This window comes from Kogia breviceps, chromosome 3, assembly GCF_026419965.1.
Source record: "Kogia breviceps isolate mKogBre1 chromosome 3, mKogBre1 haplotype 1, whole genome shotgun sequence".
In the NCBI taxonomy this organism is placed as follows: domain Eukaryota; kingdom Metazoa; phylum Chordata; class Mammalia; order Artiodactyla; family Physeteridae; genus Kogia; species Kogia breviceps.
This window is the reverse complement of record NC_081312.1, coordinates 76488575-76511478: the sequence shown is the minus strand read 5'-3', so window position 1 is coordinate 76511478 and position 22904 is coordinate 76488575. Positions and strand designations below refer to the sequence as shown.

The following is a 22904-nucleotide window of genomic DNA, read 5'->3' as shown; positions in this document are numbered from 1 at the left end:
CGCTGAGCCTGTGCGTCTGGAGCCTGTGCTCCACAATGGGAGAGGCCACAACAGTGAGACACCCGCGTACTGAAAAAAAAAACAAAAAAAAAAACCAAAAAACACCAACCATAAACTGTACACCTGAAATTAACACAACATTGTAAAATCAACTTTATTTCTATTATAAACAAACAAAACAAACAAGCAAGCAAACAAACTGACCTAGTGAGAATCAATACAAATTCCTGCTTGGGCCATGGCATTTAGCACAAGACAGAACTTCACATCTGCATAGCTTTAGGCTCTTTTAGTAGATATTCATAACATCATGTCTTAAGAGATTGCATCCAGTGACCTCAGAGATCATCTAGTCCTCCCCTCCGCATTTTGCAAATGAGAAAAATAAGACCGAGGGGACCCAAGATCACATGACTAGTTTAAGTGAGAATTCAGGTTTCTTGAACCAGTCCAGTGATGTTCCCAAAGTGTCATTCTAGTTAATGGTCCCAAATGGATCTCAGACATCTTCCAAGGTCAAACTCACTATACCTGGACTGGCAAATCAATCAGCAAATGGGCAGGTTCCCAGATTGAGACAAAAGCATGTTCATTCAAGAAAGTGCCCATGATCCTGAGGTGTTTACATTTCTGCCTCTCACTTGTGGACCACATCCCCTTCACCTGAATGCTCACATTGTATCAGTGAGATGGAAAAAAAAATAGCACCCAAGAACTTGATGGTAAACTAGTCAGGCATGTCCCTGGACCATACCATTGGCTGTTGGAGACACAAATAAGGGCATGCAGCAAGAACAAAAGTCTTCACTTCCCGTCTGCTATTTGGGGCCAGGGTGAAAACATTGCAGAGATCCCATTTGGTGGACCTCCAGATGGGCCTGAAACATCTGAAATATTTTATCTTTGGTAAGTATCATCATTCTTTATTTTTTTTGAATTTTATTTTATTAATTTTTTATACATCAGGTTCTTATTAGTTATCCATTTAATACATATTAGTGTATATATGTCAATCCCAAACTCCCAATTCATCACACCACCACCACCAGCCCCCGGCCACTTTCCCCCTTTGGTGTCCATACGTTTGTTCTCTACATCTGTGTCTCTATTTCTGCCCTGCAAACCGGTTCATCTGTACCATTTTTCTAGGTAGGATCAATATTCTTTACCCTCAAAGTTGGCACATCCAGGGCTGCATCTTCATGGTCAACTAGAGCCCACAGAGCAATGTTTCTCAGACTTTTCCCTGAAGTGCTAGTAATGGCAGAGGGGAATTAAACACCTAAAGTCATGCCCAGCAGGAATGAGCTTTCTCTGAAGTCTCTTTCTTTTACTTAACTAATATTTATAAAATAACCAAGTGCACAGATTTTCACACACACCCCCCATACTGCGAGCCTTGTGGGATTTTTAGTTCCCCAGCCAGGGATCAAACCTGGGTCCTCGGTAGGGAGAGTGCCAAGTCCTTACAACTGGACCACCAGGGAATTCCCCCAAAGACGTTTTATATGTTATCTTCAAACATCATTTGTGGTAATAATGGATCAACATTAATTTCCTGGTTTTGATGGCTGTACTGTGGTTATGTAGGCAAGAGTACTTGTAATTAGGAAATATTCATTTCTGTATAAAGGGGTAATGGAGCATTTTGTCTGTAACTTAGTCTCATGTAGTTCAGAAATGTTAATAATTAGGGAATTTGGGTGAAGTAGATGGGGGGCTCTGTGTACTATTTCTGAAACATATATAAATTTGAAATTATTCCAAATCAGAACCATTTAAAATTATTTTTTTAAGTAGTTGATTTGAATTTTTCAATATACTCCATCAAAGTTTTATTTTATATAAAAACAATGTTTTAAATTACTTCCTTTCCCCCCAAAAATAGTTTTGTTAAAATTGGGATAGAGGACATTTATCTTGTGGCTTTGTGTGTACTTTGTTTATATCTACATTCAACCTAGGATAGGAGTATACTGGCCTTAATGAGGTTTTCCTTAACTTGCTCGCTGTGGGCTATGCCTCTGACCAGTATTTCTCTTTAGGAACTGAATGAGGAAGATAAGGTAGCCATGGAGCCAGGGCAATAGGAAGGTTCCTCATATGCTAAAAAATGAGAAAATAGCCATCGAGCAATTGCAACAGTGACTGGGACCTAGAAACCCCTCAGTAAGTGTTTGCTCTGCTTTTATCATTGTCATCCTCATCCCTGGGAGGTCCAAACACTGAACAAAGTCTTGAAATAAGTCAAAGGCAACAAAACACATGTGAGGGGAGCCACATGCCTCCACTCTGGCTGGACTGAAGACTACATCCTCTCCTTCTTGAGGACAGATCCTGTAGTCAGGAGCTAAGGGAGGCATTCCACTCACTGAAGCAAGATCATGGCGGCACTGGGCTCCCTGAGCAGGCCCCAAAGAGCGACACAGTGAAGAAAAGTGGACCTGGTAAGAGAGAGGGTCAGCCACTGGGTAGGGAAGGAGGCTTCCCAGCAGGAGTGCAGTAATCAGATTTCCTATAATAGTGCTCTGAGGCTTGGAGTTTAGAAACCAGGATCCAGGACATCTCATGGCCATGGGCCTTCAGAGTCAGGGACCCCTCTTGGAGGAGACTCCTTCTTGGAGAGATTCCTTGTGAAATCTTCTGGCAAGCTGAGACCAACCCAACTCCTCTGGCCCGGCTGTCTACTCATTGCCAAGACCACGGGTCTCAGCAAGCAGAGCAAGGAGGACGTTCAGAGAAGGGGGGCAAGGTAGCCCTGCTGTCCTCCAGAGCTGCTCCGGAGCAGGACACTGCCCTGTAGGCTGCTTATCCTTCTCGTTTCCCTCTGGGCTTTTCCAGCCTGAGCTCGCCTCTACCCAGCTTCCTGGACTGTCGTTCTAGTTGCATTTTTCTTTTTTTTCCCCTCTTCCCTCTCTCCTGGGGAACTCCCTATACATACTCACAAAGTAATCGAGGAGCTGAGTATTCACAGTCTCAGTCTCCTTTTTGAATTAGCATTGCAATAGTGTTTCACAACAGAGCTAGTCAAATGCCAGGGCAGCAGGGCATCCATCATAAGGAGTAAGTGCCGATTCCGGTCAGCTATCCTAGCCCTAGGTGGTCCTCATGGATGTGTGAGCTGTTTGGCAGAAAGCTAGCTGAAAATCTTCTGTGCTGTGCTCAAAGAAACAGAAAACTATCAGCAGCCACCTGCCTCCTGAAGCTAAAGTTACACCTTCATTCAGCTTGCCTCTCCGGTGAATTTCACTTCAGGGTATCTGCACCCCAGCCCGTCTCAGCCTTGGCATCTAAGGAAAGTGGAAAGCGGCGTCAGCAACAGTTCTTCTCACAGGCTGTCAGGAGTAACTTAGCAGAGCAGTGAAGCTTCCAGCTGGTTACTCACAGTTGAACCTGTCCTCGGACCCAACATCTATGAAAAGATCCCACCAGTGCCCTCTACTGAGGGGCCAGGAATCAGTTCTGGACAATCTCACACAGGACCCAAGCAGAGGATCAGAAAACGCACAGCCCATTCTCCCCTTAGCCACTGCTGGTCATTTGTAGTAGCCCCGGCCCCTCCTACACCAGCCTCGCTCTTCCAGAACCCGCTTTTTCCTGAAGAAGATACCTCTCACCTCCAGGGTGAAGCCTGACAGCCGTACTGGAGGTGGCATTTGGAGTTCAAAGACTACCTCAGGCCAGCAACCCAGACAGACTTTTCTGGCCCCCTCACCCATATGTCTCTAGGCTATTCTGAAAAAACTAGTCTCTACAGGATCATTGGTATTCTCTACTCCTCCTCTTCTGAGCTACCTTTGGGGTCTTCCTGAAAGGCCTCTCCTCACAGTCTAGTCTGGCTACTAGCACTTTGATGTTTCATCTTGTCTCATAGAGTCTTAGAAGTGGGCGGTAGGGGGGGTGCTTTTTAGAAATTATTCAGCTGAAGCTCTTTGGGTTACAAATGATGAGGAGACTAAGAGGACCAGAGTGGCGATTCCGTTCAACACACAGTTACTGAGTATCCCTCTGAGCTATCCATATGCCTGACACTATGGAGATACAGAAGCATGAAAAGGCCTGATTTCTTTCCCACGAGTTTACCATCTAGTTGGGAAGACCTGATACACACATAAGAGTCAAATAACGAGACAAGGTAGTACATGATGGAGCACCCACATGAGTGGTACCAGGTGTTAATGCCGAAGGAGGTCACGTTCAGGAAGGGCTCGCCCGAGGTAGAGTTGTACAGGAAGGTTCACGCAGGTGGTTATGCACAAGCTCATAGGACCAAGCGGAGATCTGAAGGATGGTAATAGTTGAGGGAGAGCCCTTAGGGAAGAGAAAGAAAAACAGAAGTAAAGTTGAAGAGAGCAAAACCTGTCCAGGAGACGAAAAGGAGCCCTATCTATTAGAATAGTCACAGAGTGACTGTCAGCCCATAAGGTAACTATCAGTAAACAGGGAAGCAGTCTGGCAGGAAGAGAACAATAGCTTCGGAGGCAGACCTCCCTCATTTTCAGTCCTGGGCCTGCTACTTAACACATCTGTGACCTTAGCCTCTCCAAGCCTCAGTTTCCTTTTCTATAAAATGGAGATAATAACATGGAACACACAATATTGTTTTGCATATAGTACACATAAAGCACAAGGCCTTGGCACACAGAAGGCACTTTTTAAATGAAAGCTATTATCCATAACAAAATACCTAGCACCGTGCCAAGCGCATATTACATGTTCACTAAATGGTGGTTAGCAGTATTCCTTTCTTCCTGCAGCTGTGGTACAGCCCTGTGCTGACCTGACCCTAAAGTAAGGTGGCATGTATTCTCCTGGCTGACTTTAGGAGAGTAGTAAGTGATACACTCAAGGCAGCTGGCCCTAGAATGTCAAGGGCTATGTTTAATACCCCCATACCACACTAGGCATTTTAACATTTTATCACGCCATTTTGAATATATAAAATGTATGCTCCTCATTCAATATCATTCTTGCAGATGTGTACCTGAAATGATTTTTAAAGTTTTACTTCTGAAATTGTTTGACTCCAAGTAATTTGGAATTGGCACTGCTCCTTCTGCAATTGTGGTACTGAGAATTCCCATAAAAGGAGAAAAAAAAATCTAACCTAAGATTGTTTTCCAACGTAATAAACTTCTTATGGGTGCCAAATTCCAAAATAAGTGAAATCAACTTACCTGCTACCACCACGTGACTGTGGTAGCACGTAAGTAAATATTTTAAATTTGATTTTATAGTTGACTTTTCCTATATTGGAGCCAATATTTTTTTTTTCCTAGTCTCAAATATTGTAGGCCCTTGAAAACCTCCCAGACCCTAGTCACTGGGCCTGTAGTGCTTAATGGATAAAACAGCCCTGAGACTGTAGCAGTTGTGAAGACATGTGATGAATAACTAGGATCAAATACACAATCAAAGGAACCCCTTCTTCAGGCCTCCCTGAGTGGGGCTGGCCAGCTGCAGGGTCAGCACCTACTTTAGGAAAAGCATGTTTGCAACTTAACTGGATTCAGAGCTTGCAAAGTCTGTGGTCAGTCATCTTGGTTGGCACGAAATGTTCGTGCCAACCCTTGGCTCCTGCTACCGTCCCTACCCTCTTGCACAAAAGCCCAGAGGCTTGGGTCTGCAACTGTAAATGAATAATCACATGGTACTCCTTCCATCCCAATGGGAAAGGCTCAGCTGAGGGCTTGCAAAAGAGAAATGACTTCCTGAATAAATAAATAAATAAATAAATATATACATATTTGCTCTCTGAGGCCCAAGTCAACTGCTTGCTGGATAATGTTCTCCTGGGTTGAAAAATCAATGTTTTGTTAGCTTTGTGGGGAGGAATGCAGGAAGGGATTCCCCACTATGAAAACGGTGAGCTCTGTTGATGAAACGGGCTCCACCTTGGAGCCAGAAATGCAAACATCTCAGAAGTTTCCCATCTGGCAATGCAGATCATAGGAACCTAAGTGATTTTTGTCACTTTGCAGAGCATTTTATCTCAAAGGCAGTGAAGTCACATGGAGGTCAAGATGGTGGGTAGGGCTCAACCCACCAGCAAAAACATGAGAGGCTATAGTCAAAGCAAGATCCCTCACTTCAGTCATTTGCTTCCTCCTTTGATAATTGCTGCAATACTGCCAGTATAATAATTTACTAAATATGTGTGTATGCATTTAGTTCAAATAGTTCTCTGAAAATGAAACTGTGTAACATCATATTTCAAAGAATACTAGGGTCATTTAATAAATAGAAGTAAAAAGAAATATAATGAATGCCATCCAATTTTTAAAAATTCTATCCAGATATTGCTTTCAGCTGAACTCAGCCTGGAGTCTGTTGTCTGTACTGAAAAGTGGGGAGAAACAAAGGCTTACCTTCTTGCTCTAATAGGAGACCTTCTTCTAAATGTCATCAGAAGGATTAGAACAGAATTACCGAAGGCAATGTTCATGTTTCACTTAAACCACAAACAGACACACTCACTGTGCTCTGTTTCTATGGGAAACACTTTCTCCTTCCCTTTTCAGCCGGGCACTAGACCAAAGGGATGGGCTGAAAGTCAAGAAGCTCTGGCCCCAGCTCTGCCACCCACTTGGTGGCCTTCGGAAGGGCAGTTTCTCTTTCAGGCCCTCCAGCCCTTTCATCTGTAAAATAGAGTTGATTGGGATGATCTTGAAAAACTCTTCTGCTCTGATTCTCTATCATTCCAAGACTTTCTCCAATAGAGCAATATGTCAGCCACGGAAAGAACCCAACTCACCACACCACTTTGCTGGCTAGAGAAGTGAGAGTGACTTTTTCTAGCTTCAGAGAGACATTGGACCACAGAGCAGAGAGGAATTAGCCTGACTCCACAATCTTAAGACTGACTTTCAGGAATGACTGAGCTAGCCTGGGAGAGTGAGGTACGGACGCTTGGCCTACTTTTCTTCCAAGATTAGATTCCTTTTGTGGTCTGACTTCTCAGAGTTTCAAACAAGAAACATGGGAGTGTGGAAAGAACAGGGGTTTTGGAAGCCAAGAAGCATTGATTCAGATCCTGTGTTTGACACTCCCTAGCTGTGTGATGATGGGCAATTTCCTTAACTTTTCTGAGTCTCATTTTGTTCATATATTTAAAAAAAGGGCTTCCCTGGTGGCGCAGTGGTTGAGAGTCCGCCTGCCGATGCAGGGGACACGGGTTCGTGCCCCGGTCCGGGAAGATCCCACATGCCGCGGAGCGGCTGGGCCCGTGACCCATGGCCGCTGAGCCTGAGCGTCCGGAGCCTGTGCTCTGCAACGGGAGAGGCCACAACAGTGAGAGGCCTGCGTACTGAAAAAAAAAAAAAAAAAAAAAAAAAAGAAAGAAAAGAAAGAAATCATACCTCATAAAACTCTTACAAGGGAAAAACAGTATAAGTGTTTATTGGGGGCATAAAAATGTACATTACCTGCTGGGACTGAACAATAAACAGCCAGTAGTGTTCTTAAATATCTGAGGCTATAGGAGCCCTGCAATAATTGACTTACAGTATGAAATTCTTAGAAGGGCTAGCAAGGCACCACCCATGGTGACCCAGTCACATACCTCCCACTTATTCTGTGCCACTGTGCCCCTTGGGAGAGATGGCAGCAGCCAGAGCAGGATTCTGCCCTCTCATGGGGCTCCTGCTGCTGGGGCTGTGGATGGCCAAGGACCCAGTCGGTGCCAAGCCCAGAAACATGACCTCAGCTCGGTGGTTTGAAACTCAGCACATGCAGCCCAAGCCTCAGGGGTGCAATGCTGCGATGGCAACATCAGCAAGTATTCCAAAAGCTACAAAGGCCGCAACACCTTCCTGCATGAATCCTTCTCCAGCATGGAGACTCCCATCATAACCTGCAAGAATGGCTGTAAAAACTGCCACCAGAGGGCTTCCCCGGGGGTGCAGTGGTTGGGAGTCCGCCTGCCGATGCAGGGGACACGGGTTCGTGTCCCGGTCCGGGAAGATCCCACATGCCGCGGAGCGGCTGGGCCCGTGAGCCATGGCCGCTGAGCCTGCGCGTCCGGAGCCTGTGCTCCGCAACGGGAGAGGCCACAATAGTGAGAGGCCCGCGTACCGCCAAAAAAAAACCCACCAAAACTGCCACCAGAGCCAGAAGCCTGTATGCCTGACCACATACAAGCTCATCTCAGGGAGGTGCTCAGACTGCAGGTACAAGGAGAAGCAACTGGATGCATTCTTCATCGTGGCCTGTGATCCTCCACAACGGAAGGATGGCCTAAGGTACCAGCTGGTCCTGTGCTTTTGGATAATGTTGTCTAAGGCCAGGTGTTCCCTCACCCCAAGCTCTGCAGACTCCCAATGCTACAGCTGCATTTCCTCCCTTGAGTTCTTCACTAATCCTTACCCTTTTTGCAAATACCACTTCTCTCCCACGCAGCCAACTCCACATACTCTTAATTCCTTACGGGGTTTTGTGGATGCTCCAAATGGTGAGGGAAGAGAGGTGGTTCTCCTTAGCCCTTCACTGTTGCTTACATTGCTTTCTGAGTGTGGATACCATGTGGCCCTTCAAGCACTAAGGCTCTTGGCAGAGGTGGATCCAGGTTTTGTGGGGCTTATGACATATGCAGTTTTGGAGACCATCTTAAAGAAGAAGAATACAGTCAGGACCTTAGAAGAGCTGTGGTTGGACAGTTCAGAGGGAACCCCGTCGGGGGAGGCGGAGATTATCTAAGGAAGGAGGGCCGGAGAATCTGTGCCGGGTTGCCTGTGTTGGGCAAAGGAATGTGTGTGATTTTACTGCAATAAAAGACCCTGCTTTTCCTGATTGAGTGTGTGGATTACTATCCAAGTGAAAGTATGGAGGTTTGGAAACCCCTCCTTATCTCTGTGAAGCTTCAGTATCACCTGCCCTGTAGGCAGAAGGGAGGGAAGCTCCCTGAGCAGGCTTGGGCTTGGAGGAGCAGCCTGGGCTCTGCCCTCCACCCCCTTGAAAATTGCCTGGTGGTCCCATGTCATATGAAGGGGAGGAAGGCAAAGAAGGGCAGGCAGAGCCCTGGGATGCCAGTCAGACCTGAGGCTGGACCCCCCTTGTTTATGCTCAAGACCTGACCTCATGCCTCATTGGTATGACCCAGAGCAGGAACCTCAGACTTCTGAAGTGAATTCCCCCCCCCCTTGGAAATTTCAGAATCAGGACCTTCTAAAAATCTTGATCTGGTTCTAATTAGTGCTTCTCCAACTAACTGTGGTGAAGGAGCAGTTTTATATGCAATCTGCCATAGACCAGCACTTTCATAAGATACAATAAAATGAATTGCTGGAAAAATGAAACAGAACATACAGATATAGAAAACACAAGGCCAAATTTTTTATTATTAGATTCAATTAACATAAAATCAGCGTATCAGATTGGCATAAAATTTTCTCAGTGCTTCCTCTCAATTTCTATACTTATCATGATAGATACACAGCGAAAAATATATACATGTACACAATATAAATTAAACACCAACATAAGACATACACGCCCATACACATATACATACACAGGGGCACATACGTGCACGTGTGTACACAATACGAACGCACGTATACAAGTACACACACTCAACCATAAGGCAACCACTGTCCTTCCCTCTTCTGACTCTGCCTCCCCCATACACCTCCCTTCCCATATTTAGAAAGAGATTTTCCTACACAGACTAGGGCTCAGAATAAGGAAAGGATGATTGGTGAAACGAGAAATGGCAGGAAAAGCGGAGAATCCAAAAATTCTGACTCCCAGCCCGCTTCCCTGCTTTCTAGAAAGAGATCTAAGGCAGAGCTCCTTGCTACCTACCACGCCCACACTATCCTATCCCAAATATATCTTCCCCAACAGCATCTAGGCAGCCCTGCCATACCACAGCCTGCGCATCACTATCACTGTTGCGCCCACCCTGTGCTTCTGACCAAGGAAGACATACTGAAAATGAGAGGAAAACAACATTCTCTACTCCTCTGGCTTCGCCCCAGTGTCGTGGGCAGGCTCCACTTTCTCTGTCTGCACCTTAAATGATGGTGTTTCTCAGGGTCCTATTCTTAGGTCCTATTCTCTTTTCTTCTCACACTGTACTCTCTTGAGTGACTTGATAAAGTTCCATGGCTTCAAGTGCCACTTACCTGCTCCCAAAAGCACCTCCCCAGCTCCAGTCTCCCAAGTTCCAGGCACACATATCCATCCCCCTACTGTTACTAGCTGCCTCAGCATCCTGCAGACATCTTAAGAAAAACACTCAGAACTGGGCTCAAATCTGCCTGGTTGCCAAACTTGCCCCTCCTCCTGCCATCTCTCAGTCTTGGTTAGGGGAAGCATCAGAGCCAATTATTCAAGATCCTAATCTAAGAGACACCTGTGTCTACTCATTCTCCTTTGTTTGCTTGCTTTTCCAGTAATTCCCCATCTATCCCAGATACTACCTTAGGAGGGCACAGAAGTTCTTGGATTTTCTTTTTTCCATGTATCACTGGGTTCCTAACATGGGTCCAACACACATTATGATTTTGGAGGGGGCTGTGAACTGATGCTAAGCAAAGACACCTAGGTGGTTTCAATCAAGGATTTACTGTCTAGCTTAGAGGCAAGAAAAAATAATACCTTTAAAACACTATCAAACAATAACAGAAGAGTATAATGAATCAAATGGATTCTGTAACATTTTTCTCCCACCTCTCCCAGGGCTTCATTCATCCTAACCTAAAGTTTGTTCCCTGTTAAATGTTAATATTCCTGATACATGTCTCTGAAATAACATAAGGTCTGTAACCAGAGTCAGGCAACACCAGGAGAAATTAAACCACTCAATATCTGTAAGAGTTGTGGCTCCAGAAGCTGGTAAGAGTGTGGAAAGAATCCAGAATAGAATGGATCCTTAACTAGATTAATTATATCCAAACAAATGGTGTAGCAGCCTGGGTTGGAGTTTCTGACTTCCGTGTGTAGGTTGAAGAATTAGATGGAGTGTAACTTGAATCTAGGGGCCATGGACTATGAAACTGGCCCATTCAGAGACTAATGACACAGCATCCATAAAACAGGGCCCAGTGGGGAAGTTGGGGCCTGAGAAGAGCTACCCAAAAGCCTTGGGACTAAATCTCTGCTGGTTATACTCTCTGATGAGAATGTGTTTGCAAAAAAGTCACTCAGGAAGGAACTTCCCAGAGATTTAGGATGACATAATTATTACCTAGTGGGTAAGTTTGTTTTAATATCCAGAAATTTTAAAATTAAGGATAAAAATATTTACGTGAATCAAATACATGGCATTAATGTGTCTGTATTAAGGACTTTGTGCATATTTGGTATTTTAGGTATTTGCAGTGTTTAAGAGAATTTAGCCTGTTACAGTAAGAAATTGGTCTTGCCATTCTAATTTTTTTTAACTTAAAAAAAACCCCATTTATTTATTTATTAATTGCTGCATTGGGTCTTCGTTGCTGCACACAGGCTTTCTCTAGTTGCGGCGAGCGGGGGCTACTGTTCCTTGCGGTGCGCGGGCTTCTCATTGCAGTGACTTCTCTTGTTGCAGAGCACGGGCTCTAGGCGCAAGGGCTTCAGTAGTTGTGGCTCCTGGGCTCTAGAGTGCAGGCTCAGTAGTTGTGGCGCACGGGCTTAGTTGCTTGGCGGCATGTGGAGTCTTCCCGGACCAGGGCTCCAACCCGTGTCCCCTGCGTTGGCAGATGGATTCTTAACCACTGCACCACCAGGGAAGTCCGCCATTCTAATTTTAAACGTTTAATTAGTTTAGGTGTGTGGTTTGAAATAGAATTTTACTTTAAAATTAGTTTTGGAACATTTAAGAGAACAGGAATTTAATCACCATCACCATATTCATAAATTGTCAGATTTCTAAGAATGTTTTTAGGTATTCAGGAATGTGTAGTTGGTTAGCTCAGATAACTGAATTACTCTGGAAGGACATGGAATATGTTAAACTTACAAAGTATATTTTTAAATGTTTAAAGGAGTATTTTTTTTTTTTTTTTTTTTGGCGGTACGCGGGCCTCTCACTGTTGTGGCCCCTCCCGTTGTGGAGCACAGGCTCTGGACGCACAGGCTCAGCGGCCATGGCTCACGGGCCCAGCTGCTCCGCGGCATGTGGGATCTTCCCGGACCGGGGCACGAACCCGCGTCCCCTGCATCGGCAGGCGGACTCTCAACCGCTGCGCCACCAGGGAAGCCCTTAAAGGAGTATTTTAAACTACATTTATAAATGGTACCAAATAGTCATCAAATACAACCATTTAAAGTGATTATTAAAATATACTTGTTTGTTAGTTAAACATAAAAGCTTAAGGAAGAACTGAGCTTCTGATTTGCATCTTAAATATAGGGAACATACATTTGAAAAAGCCAAAGTAGCCCCCTAAATGTTCTTTCCTGGGCACAAAAGAACATTTAAAAGATTCGCATTTACACTGCGAGACCAGTCCATTTTCTGGACTGTTTTCATCTACACGGTGCAGAGTAGTTTCATTGATTGTATTTCCTGGTGTTCCCATGTTTGCTGGTTTTACTGAGCCTTCAGAAGAGAGAGTGGCCTCTGATGATGCAATAGCTGAAGCCAGGCTCAGGCACAGAGCTGGCAGTGGTGGCACTGGAACTGAACCCGGAACTGTCTCTCCCCAGCGCCCTCCTTTCTCTGCATTGTGCCGCCTCCAGATGGGTCATTCTGCTAACTTGAAGAGGGTCTCCCACTGCATTGTGGAGGAACTGAGAAACGGGAGCGGGGCCCCCCTGCGGCCTGTGTGGTCGTTGCAGAGGAGTTCAGCTAAATGTACTCTAAGAAAAAGTAAAACTCAGAGACTATATAATTGAGTCTCCATCCTCAATAGGGACTTTTCCTCCCTGGCCAAAATTGGAGTTTTGAGACTACATATTTCCAGGTAAGGTGGCTTTAAAAAAACAAAACCACAACAGATTGTTAAGCAACTGGTTCCTTCAATAAATCAGGCTGCTTGCCTGGAAGTGTGTGTGTGTGTGTGTGTGTGTGTGTGTGTGTGTGTGTAAACACATGTGTTCTTGGTGGGGAGAAGTTATGTTAGTGGAATTAGGAGTGCTATATTCCACCAATTACAGATTCTTTGGGGACCAAAACTCCTCATTTGAAGTACAAATATCTTTTGGCAGAAATAAAAAACAGGATAATGTAACAATTACTTGGAATCAATCACTTAGGTACTGGTGCATTTGGCTTGGGAGCATTTGGATGCATTGCATAGTGTATCGAAAGTTTTGTAACAAATGTCTTAAAAATAGGTGGAATATGGGCAGAGATGTGGAAGTAGAAAATGAGCACAGAAAACGAGATGTCAAGGAACTGGAGACTCAGCTGGGAGTCTGCCAATGAGAGCTTCAGCTGCCACTGGATATACCTGGCACATTTAGATCGTAATAAATGTTCATTGAACACAATTTGTTTTCAGAGCAAAGGAATGGGGCTAGGAAAATATACAAATCACAACTCTGGAAAGTTTATAAAACTTATTTTAAAACTCTCTCATTAAGCTTTAAAATTTCCAGTGAGGGGGAATTTACTACCTATGGAGACAGGCTGTGCCATTTTCTGGCAGCTCTAAATATTAAAAATTCTCCTGTAGAGAACCTAATCTATATCTCCGTCACGACAAAAATTCACTGATGCCCTGTCACTTTGAGCCATTCAGAATAAATCCAATTCCTCATCACACTCAACTTTTTACATATTTTCAAGAGTATTTCATGCCCCTTGCCCTCCAAAATTGCCTCATCAGACAACAACACAAGTTATAAAATGGCCTCTAATGTTTGATCCAATAATTCTACCTAGTAAAATATGCTAAATGGAACTAACTCAAAGTGAGGAGGAGTAAACTTGTGCAACCCGTTTATACTTTTCTTTTTGTAACCAGAAAAAGGCTTAGAAATAATACAAATTCCCCAAAATTGAGAGTGACTAAACAAATGATGGGCAACTACTTATAGTGCTTTAACTAAAGTGTCAGGTCATCACTTTAACTGACGACAAAAACACAGAAATTACATTGATACATGGAAATGTGTGTGGGCAATGTTACGTGAAGAAAAGAGAACATAAAACTGTATTTCCAGGGGACTTCCCTGGCAATGGTTAAGAATGGTTAAGTGGTTAAGACTCCGCCCTACCACTGCAGGGGACACGGGTTCAATGCCTGGTTAGGGAATTAAGATCCTGCATGCCTCGTGGCCAAAAAAACAAACAAACACCAAAAAAAAAAAAACCCCAGTATTTTCAAATGAATTACAACTATGTAAAAGAATCCCTGGTTTTGTACACCAATAAAGTCCATAAGTGAATTTGGAACCTTTCCAGAATTCCATCTCCAAACCAATGCTTCCTCCAGATTCATCTAGCCCAGTGAACCTACATCTGGCCCAGAACACATTCCACATGTGCTTTTTTTTTCTTTTAATTAAAGTATAATTGACATATAACATTATACCAGTTTCAGATATACAACATAATGATTCAATATTTGTATATACTGCAAAATGATCACCACAATAAGTCTACTTAACATCTATCACCATACATAGTTACAAAAACTTTTTTTCTTGCAACGAGAACTTTTAAGATCTAGTCTCTTGGCAACTTTCAAATACACAATACAGTATTATTAATTATCGTCACCATACTGTACATTGCATCTCATGACTTATTTTATACGTGGAAGTTTGTATCTTTTGATCCCTTTCACCCATTTCATGCCACCCCGACCCATGCCTCTGGCAAGGCAACCAGCAATATGTTCCCTGTATCTATGAGCTTTTTTTTTAAAAATTTCACATGTAAGTGAGATCACATAGTATTTGTCTTTCTCCGACTTCTTTTACCTAGCATAATGCCCTCCAGATCCAACCAAACTGTTGCAAACGGCAAGATTTAATTCTTTTTTTTACAGTTGAATAATATTCCATTGTATATACATACCATATTTTCTTTGTCCATTCATCTATCAGTGGACACTTGGGTTGATTCCATATCTTGGCTATTATAAATAATGCTGCAATGAACATGGAGGTGCATATATCTTTTCAAGTTAGTGTTTTTGTTTCTTTTTTGGGGGGACGCACACTGAGCAGCTTGTGGGAATCCTAGTTCCCTGACCAGGGATTGAACCCGGGTCCTCGGCAGTGAAAGCTAGACGTCCCAACCACTGGACCGCCAGGGAATTCCTCAAGTTAGTGTTTTCATTTTCTTTGGACAAATACCCAGAAGTGGAATTGCTAGATCATATGGCAGTTCTAGTTTGAATTTTTTGAAGAACCTCTATACAGTTTTCCATAAGGGCTGCACCCCACATTTCTTTTGAATTCTGTCCTGTGTATTTTCCACTTGCAAATATCAACCAACAGACAAAGAACTTGTGAGAGTTAAGGTCAGGAAGAAAGGAATGCTAAGCAGCAGACTCCATGCCTTGGCCTCCCCACTTGCTCCTGGTTTCTATCTCTCACCTGTTCCCACCAAAATTCTTATTATATGGGGATTTCTGCTCCCCTTACAGTCCTCACCTGGATTGGTGACATCTTTTGGAACCTTGTCAGACACTATCTAGAATACAGCAGTGACAAAACAGACAAGGTCCTTGACTTCACGAAGCTTGTTTTCAAATGATATGTGGTGGCAGAGGTGGGCCTATTATGAGAGACAAGAAATATCCAAAGAAATGAATACATAATCAAATAGAGATAAATGCTGTGAGGAAAACAAAACAAAAGCATACATTATTGGGAGGGACAACAGGTGAGAGACCAGTTTAGTCCACTTTAGGTCAGGGAAGACATTTGAGAATGTGAAACTTCAGTTAGGACCCGAAGGATGAGAGCCAGCCCTTAGAATTGTGAAAAGAAGCCTCCAAATAGATGGAAAAGCAAGTAAGAAGGCCGCAAATTAGGAATAAGCAAGGCCTGTGTGAAGAACTGGAAGGCCACCACGGCTGGAGGATCACTAGTGGCTTCCCACAACAGGGTCGTGGTAAGAGATGAGGCTAGAGAGATAGGAGAAAAGGAGTCATGATGCCAATGGGAGGCCGTTAGAAAGGGTTGATGTGATCTGATTAAGGTTTTCACAAGATCACTTTAGTGAGGGTGCAGGGAACGCCTGCTCAGGTGGGGACAGTGGAGCACGTAGACCAGTATGGAACCTAATGCACTAGTGAAGGCAAGATGGTGGTGGTGCGGGTTTTGGCGACACCCAGTTCAGAGCAGACAAGTTAAATATAAATGTTTAGAGGAATATTAGCAATAAAATAAAACCAAAACTAAGGGGAAATTAAACAAAAAATAGAATCAACGTATGTATACTACACAGATTTCTTATCCTGCAATAGCTAAGGTTTGGCCCCCAGTTTCCTTGGAAGGCATGAGTAATAAGAACATGTTCCCTCAAGTCTGTCCCTTCCTGTCCCCCAAATTCCCCTTTGTGGTCCTTCATTAATTCCCCCTTAACTTGAGGCAGGCAGCTCAAGCAGAGCCCTAGCCACTACTACTCTCCGAGTGGACAAGTAGTGAGCAGCCTGAAGTCCCAACCCTATGTAGAATGGCCATTACATCTCTTGGTGCACATAAGCCAGGTAATAAACATTAAAGACACAAATGTTTCTTTCACCATCTCTCATGTTTGCATAACACTACTTCCCCATAAGAACCACATTGGAAATTTCTTGGGGATTATTTTAACTATTACTTACTCTAGAACAAGACTGGGGGGAAATGGTTTCAAGTTCTGACCCACAGTGACATATTTAACACTTTTAGAAACTCTTTCAGCACTGGCTACTACAAAAATAAACACTTTTTAAAAAACATCTTTATTGAAGTATAATTGCTTTACAATGGTGTGTTAGTTTCTGCTTTATAACAAAGTGAATCAGCTATAAAGTTAACACTTTTTAACATGATGGTTAGGTTGTGGAAAAGGTGATACAGTGTTCAAAATGCTTCTTTTATGGACCCTTGACAGCTCAGATGAAACCCTATAACTTACTGGTTGAGAATGAAGCCTCTGGTGTCAGACTGCTGGGGTTCAAATCCTGGCTTCTCCACTTACTGTGTTGCTTACAGCTAGTTTTTTAATTTCAATAAGCCAGAATTTCATCTGTAAAATGGGAGTTTGATAAGCTCCAAAGACTCTGAAATTGGAGAAATATAGTGAGAACTGTTTGTGAATGCTGGAGAGAGCTTCTAAATCTGGTCTATTCCCAGCCTCTATTTCCTTCATTTTAATCTTTCCACTTCACATCTCCCCCAAAACATACACATCAACACACACTCTATTGCACAGACACACAGGTACCACACACATACACCCACTATTAGGTAAGAGCCTACATTCTCGGAGAAAGTGGTATTTAACCACTGTAAGCATGTCTGTCACCTTATTTAATAAAATAAACCTTTCTAATTTAGCACAGATTAAAACTCCTGGAAAGGAATAACTGGATCCCAGATGCTACATCTAAAATTCCTCACCCCATAGGCTCAAAAACTTTCAATAACTCTCTTTTTCCCATGGGGAAAAAAATGATCCACTCATTTTTTTCCCCAGGGGTCCACAGACTCCAAGAGCCAGTTTAATTTGTATGCCACTTCCTAATTGTGGGAACCGTGGATTCTACCAACTGTTCCCCAATTTGCTTGAGTATAAAGAATGTAAGACCTGGTAAGGGAAGGTTCAGACTCTATCAACACTAGGAATGGACGAGCTGGGTTTGAAACAAGTGAATAAGGTTCATAATACACCCCCTAAGAAAGTTCCCTAAATTCTGGTCTCTGTAACCAACCACTGGGCAGCATTTACAGAGTGGACACCAGGGGGTAGCAAAATCTCACTCTCCCAGTTCTCGGCACTAATTATAAGGAAGCTGGGGAGTCTGGATGACTAGAGGGCCCATAACCCATTGATGGAAAAGAGCTCCAGCTCCCTGCCTCTAACTCTGCTGGGGAGATGTTCACTGAGGTTTGATGCCCTAGATTATGTTTCGGGTTTTTTTGTTTTTGTTTTTTTATGCTATGGAGCAGAGGGATCTTCTTGCCTCCAAGAAAGATGAACATTTTCTCTCCTCTTTTCTAGGCCCGGAGGAGTGTAGAAAGGACGGAGATTAGCGTTCTGAGGAGGTGAGAGAAGAGCGCATCACCTAGGCGACGCCGCCCCCCTCCCCTGCTCCCCCCACCCACCCACCCCGCGCCTGCCTCTGTGCCAAAGATTTCCCTGAGGCTCCGGCCTCCTGGCTTCGTAGGAGCTGCATCCACGGGCAGGACGTTTTCCAAACGCCACCTCGCAGTCGCAGTGGTACTTGCCTTCACGTCCTTCTCTGGGGTCTATTTGGCTTTCCTATCTTCTCAAATGCCCGCCCCCCTTTAGAAGCGCCCCTCCCCCACGCCCCCCACCCCCTGCAGGGCTTCCCGGTGCCTGCTCAGAGGAGGGGCAAAGCATCTCCCCGCTATGCCTAAGCCTCCCCCAGCCCTCCTGGGGGACCCTCGCCAGGGCTTCATTTCCCATCCAGACGCGGTGGAGGATGGGTGAGAATAGAACTTTCTTAACTAGCCTACCCCCTTTGTCTGCTGCGTCAGACAGCCATCCCCGCCGCCAAGAGCCCTAGAGGCCCCGGGAGACTCTCTTTCGCCACCCCATAAGAAGGAGGGGTCTGGTATCCAGTACCGGATCATGGGGCTGAACAGGGGTCTGGTGCCTTCCCTCCGCTAGCTAAGGGAGAGATAGGGGATGCGGAGGGGAAGGGGCAGCGAGGAAAGAACTCAGAAAACGTCCGCCGAAGCGCACGCCCCTGCAGGAGGATCCTGATTCCGGGACCCTGCGCGCATTCAGCCTCGACATCCACCCCCCTCCCCAGGCCTTCACCGCTCCCTAATTCCCCCACGCCTCCGCCCTCCCCAGGCCGCACAGAGGAGCCCATTGTCGGAGCCCGAAGGCTCGAGGCCCGAGGAGATGGGAGGGGAAGGAGGAAGGCGGGCAAGGCCTTGGAGAGTGGGAGGAATCCCCCGATTTTCCTGCCCTAGGCTCCACGGGAAGCGGGCAGGGGTTTTGTGGGGAGGTCTCTTCTGAGCCGCAGGTGTTGCCGAAGTCTGGCAATGGAGGGGTGAAGAGGTTCCCAGGCGAGTTAGAGTCAGGAGGCTTCCGGCCATCAAACGACTCCAGTCCTAGGCTGGGGACCCCACGGATTTCACGCACGCCCCAGCCTCTGGACTGTCCCTTGCGGAGACTAAACTGATCCCTTAGGGAGCTAGGCGGTGGCGGGAAAAGAGGGGCATCCTCGGCGGGACGGGCCTCCGAGGGTCAGGGTCGGGGCTACCGGCTGGAGGGCGGGGAGAAGGAAGAAGAGGGTTGCGGGAGAGCTGGGCAGATCGGGTGGGGGCGTAGGGGGAGCGGCCAGACGCAAGGCGCGGGAGAGAGAGTCCCGGCTGGGGGTCCGACGCGGAGGCGGAGGCGGGCACTGAAGGGCGGGGCGGGGAGGGGCGGCCGTCTCGACCCTCCCTGGTGGGGCCCCGCGGCCTGGGAGCCCGAGCTGGCCGAGCCGCCACCGCGGCCGGAGCTGTCCCCTAGCCAGACCCGGCGAGACGCGAGCGGCGGGAGGGAGGCGGCGGCGCGCCCGGCCCCGCCCGCCCGCCCGAGCGTCGGACGCGGCCCCGAGCCGAGCCATGGTGAGTCCCGCGTCGCAACCCGGTGTCCCCTTCGCCTTCCCGCAGCCCGCTGTGGATCGCCAGCCCCCAGCTGGGTGCCTCTCGCTCCTGCTTGGAACTCTTGAGCGCTCCTGGGACTCTCCTCCCTCCCATCCCCCCTTCTTTTCTTTGATCTGTCTGTCTGCCCCACTGTCTGGCTCTGTCCCCACTGGGTATTGCCCTCACTCCTTTCTTCCTCCTCTTCTCCGCCCCTTCCCCCAACCTCCCTTAGGTCTCTCCCTCTAATCCACAAACCTCCCCTCGCCCTCCTCTGTCCCGACCTGTGCCTTCCTTTTCAGGATCTTCCCTCCCCCTCCCGGTCCCAGCTCCTTACCCGCGGGAGACCCCTGCGGGACTGGGCTGCAGCGGCCCTGGCAGGGGCCCGGGCTCGGGTCATGAGAACTGACCTGCCTGGCACCACCATTTTCCATCCCAGTCCCCAGCCCGGTGAGCCGGGCCCACCCATCCGGCCCTGGGGGACCGGCCACAGCTGTGGCTGGGCTGGGGCCAGGGACCTGGCCAAAAAGGGAAATTCCCGCGGAGAAAGAGAGGCTGCCTCAGAGTGGTGGACAGAGTGGGGAGGGGGCTCACAGTGCCCGGGGGCGTGACGCTGCCAGAGGCGACACGAGATGCGGTACGGGGGGAGAGGAGTGCCCCCGAGCTCACGCTGCAGGGAACAGAAACACTGTCCCAGAGCATTCCCGCTGCAGAGGGGAGGGGACAGTGGCAGGAGCTCCCTGCCGCGGGCTGGGGACCCTGGCAGCAGTAACTCAGGGCACAGGAAGCAGGAGGGCGCTGTTAAGGGACGTCCATGCCAACAGGAGTGGACACCATCCTGTGAACTCTCGCTCCAAAAGTACTCTCTGAAGAGTAATTGCAGGTGTGGGCACTGCCATGGAGAGCGCCCACTGCGGGAGGGATGGGTGTGGGGGGGGGCGCGGCCAAGGGGGCGCTCACGGCAGGGAACGGAGGAGGGGCAGAGGCCCTGCCAGGGGGCGCTCACCGCAAGGTGGAGGAGGGGGAGGAGCACCACCGGGGCTGCTCCTCTACAGAAGGAAGGGCACCCCCTGGTAGGGAGGCTGGAACAAGAAGAAAGAGGAACTGGGCCTGGGAGAGCTGACTCAGTCTCTCTGGTCTCCTCTTTGGTCCGGGCCGGCTGGAGGCCGGTCTCTGAGCTCCTGCCCGTCCCCTCCCACCCCAGACCCCTCCTCCCCTCCTGCCGCTGCCGTTTCCTGTGGCTGAGACTCGCACTCAGCCATGAGCTCACCGCCCCTAATGGGTTGCAGCTGCCTTGCAGCTCCAACTCTAGCTCCCCCTTCCAGGCCTTGGAGCGGACGGTTCACTCTGCCTCCCCCCGCCCGTCTCCACCCTCCCCCCACCCACGCTCCCGGCGCTGGCCGGGTCCCCGGAACACTGGGGGGGGGTCTGTCTGCTCGCCCACACACCTTGGGGCCGGGTCTCTGTGCTGACGCACTGACTGTCGGTCTCCGGAGTGGCTGCCTCGCTTCTCAGAAGGTCGGGACAGGCAGGCAGCACTCGGGCTGAGAGGACTTAAAGTGAAATATGCAGTATTGTCCTCAGGGCGAAGGCGGGCAGTGGGGGCGGGTGGCAATGGGGAGTAGAGAACTAGATAAACACTTCAGCGGGCATCCCCCTTGCCCCGTTACAGCAAAGAAATCTGATAAAAGGAATTTCACAGCCACCTTGAAAGACAAATAGGTTTGCAGAGGAATAGCCTGAGGGGTGGCTGTTTAGGGTATGAGATGGAGAAAGATATCCAACTGTTTCACTTAGGGACACGAGTCTGGAGGAAGCAGGGCTGAGACTTTTGAGATAGTGGCTCCGGGTGGAGGTTGGTGGAGAGGCCCTACAGGAATCAGAAAATATTTCAGCTCCAATACATACCAGCAAGGCCTCCTCCTCCCTTCCCTACAAGTTCCTTTTGTGACTTTTTCCTCTTTCAACTGTCCCCACCCAAGTCTTTGTAACCCAATCCCACATGCTCCGGGAATGGGTGATTGCTTTAGAGCCACTCTGGGAGAGGATGAGGGGTGCTCGAAAGACTCAAGACAGATAGCCCTTCAGTCCTCCTTCCCACCCAATGATCATCTCTAGCATATGATTGTTCATGGGTGGTGGCACCTCGGCTTAAGATGGGGGTCTCTGTGGGAGGCGCTGAGAAGAGGGATGGGCAGGAGGGCTGTGTAAAAGGGCTCCACCCTCCAGAGCTCTCAGCCATCAGTGACTTCCCTGATGGCCCAGGGGCCCATCTCTTCCTGAGGAGGGCCTATGCAATCCTTGCAATTTACAAGAACCAGACGCAGCCCTAATCAAAAGTCCTGCACAAAAGTCTCCTCAGATCTCCAAAGCCAAGGTCTCAGAGTACACTGCTAGGGCTGTGCACTCCGACTGGGCCAGCCCCACTCCCATCTCATTCAGCCAGCATTTCCTGTCGTCTCTCTGCACACACTCTGTACATGATGGGGCCCCTGGGGGACACAGCCAGCCTCCAAGGAGCCATGCTCCGGTGATCTCTAGGGATCTGCAGCCTGGTCTGGTCTCTCCCAGGAGCCTGAGCCAGTAGAGGACTGTGTGCAGAGTACTTTGGCCGCCCTGTACCCACCTTTCGAGGCAACAGCCCCTACACTGTTGGGCCAAGTGTTCCAGGTGGTGGAGAGGACTTATCGGGAGGATGCACTGAGGTACACGCTGGACTTCCTGGTGCCCGCCAAGCACCTGCTTGCCAAGGTCCAGCAGGAAGCCTGTGTGAGTGAACGCATCCCTGTTCTATCTCCCCTAAGAGCCACTGCCTCACCCGAGACACCAGTCAGACTGACTAATTTCCCCTCACCCAGAGACATCGCCTCCCCTGATACTGATCCCCCCAGAGGCACTTGCCATTCGCATGCTAACACATAGACACTCATCTTCCCCAAATACTGACCCCTCAGAAACATCAGCTCCCAAAGACCCTGACCCTCCAGACCCAATTCCAGACATTTCCCTCCTCATATCAATTTTTCAAGATACTAACTCCCCCAGAAATGACTCAACAGAGTCACTTCTACAGATGTAAAGAGTCTCCGGCTCCTCCAAGACAATGGCATCTGCTGACCATGTCTTTATAATGACTCAGTTCTTACTCTCCCACTCATGGGACTAGCTTCCTAGAGAAGCTTCCTACCACCAGAAAACTGTTTGATCCCAAT

At 47.4% G+C, this 22904-nt stretch overlaps 2 protein-coding genes across 10 annotated transcripts in view; both read left to right on the top strand.

Moving 5' to 3' along the window:
- ARHGEF40 (Rho guanine nucleotide exchange factor 40) overlaps positions 1–22904 on the top strand; it is a 47985-nt gene that overhangs the window by 4759 nt on the left and 20322 nt on the right. For 5 of the 9 annotated variants that reach the window (XM_067028858.1, XM_067028855.1, XM_067028854.1 and 2 more), the window contains exons 1-2: positions 19590–19677; positions 22264–22461. In XM_067028858.1, coding sequence (XP_066884959.1) covers positions 19675–19677; positions 22264–22461 — 201 coding nt within the window. In that variant the 5' untranslated portion in view covers positions 19590–19674. Of the gene's footprint in view, positions 1–17925; positions 17978–18091; positions 18136–19583; positions 19678–22263; positions 22462–22904 lie in introns of those variants that run through there. The other 4 variants (XM_067028860.1, XM_067028859.1, XM_059057384.2 and 1 more) reach the window with 4 other exon arrangements.
- On the top strand, positions 7585–18724 carry LOC131752839 (ribonuclease 7-like). The gene is given in 4 exon segments (XM_067030608.1): positions 7585–7762; positions 7765–7898; positions 8116–8240; positions 18592–18724. Coding segments are annotated over 4 exon segments (555 nt in total). The 5' UTR covers positions 7585–7599.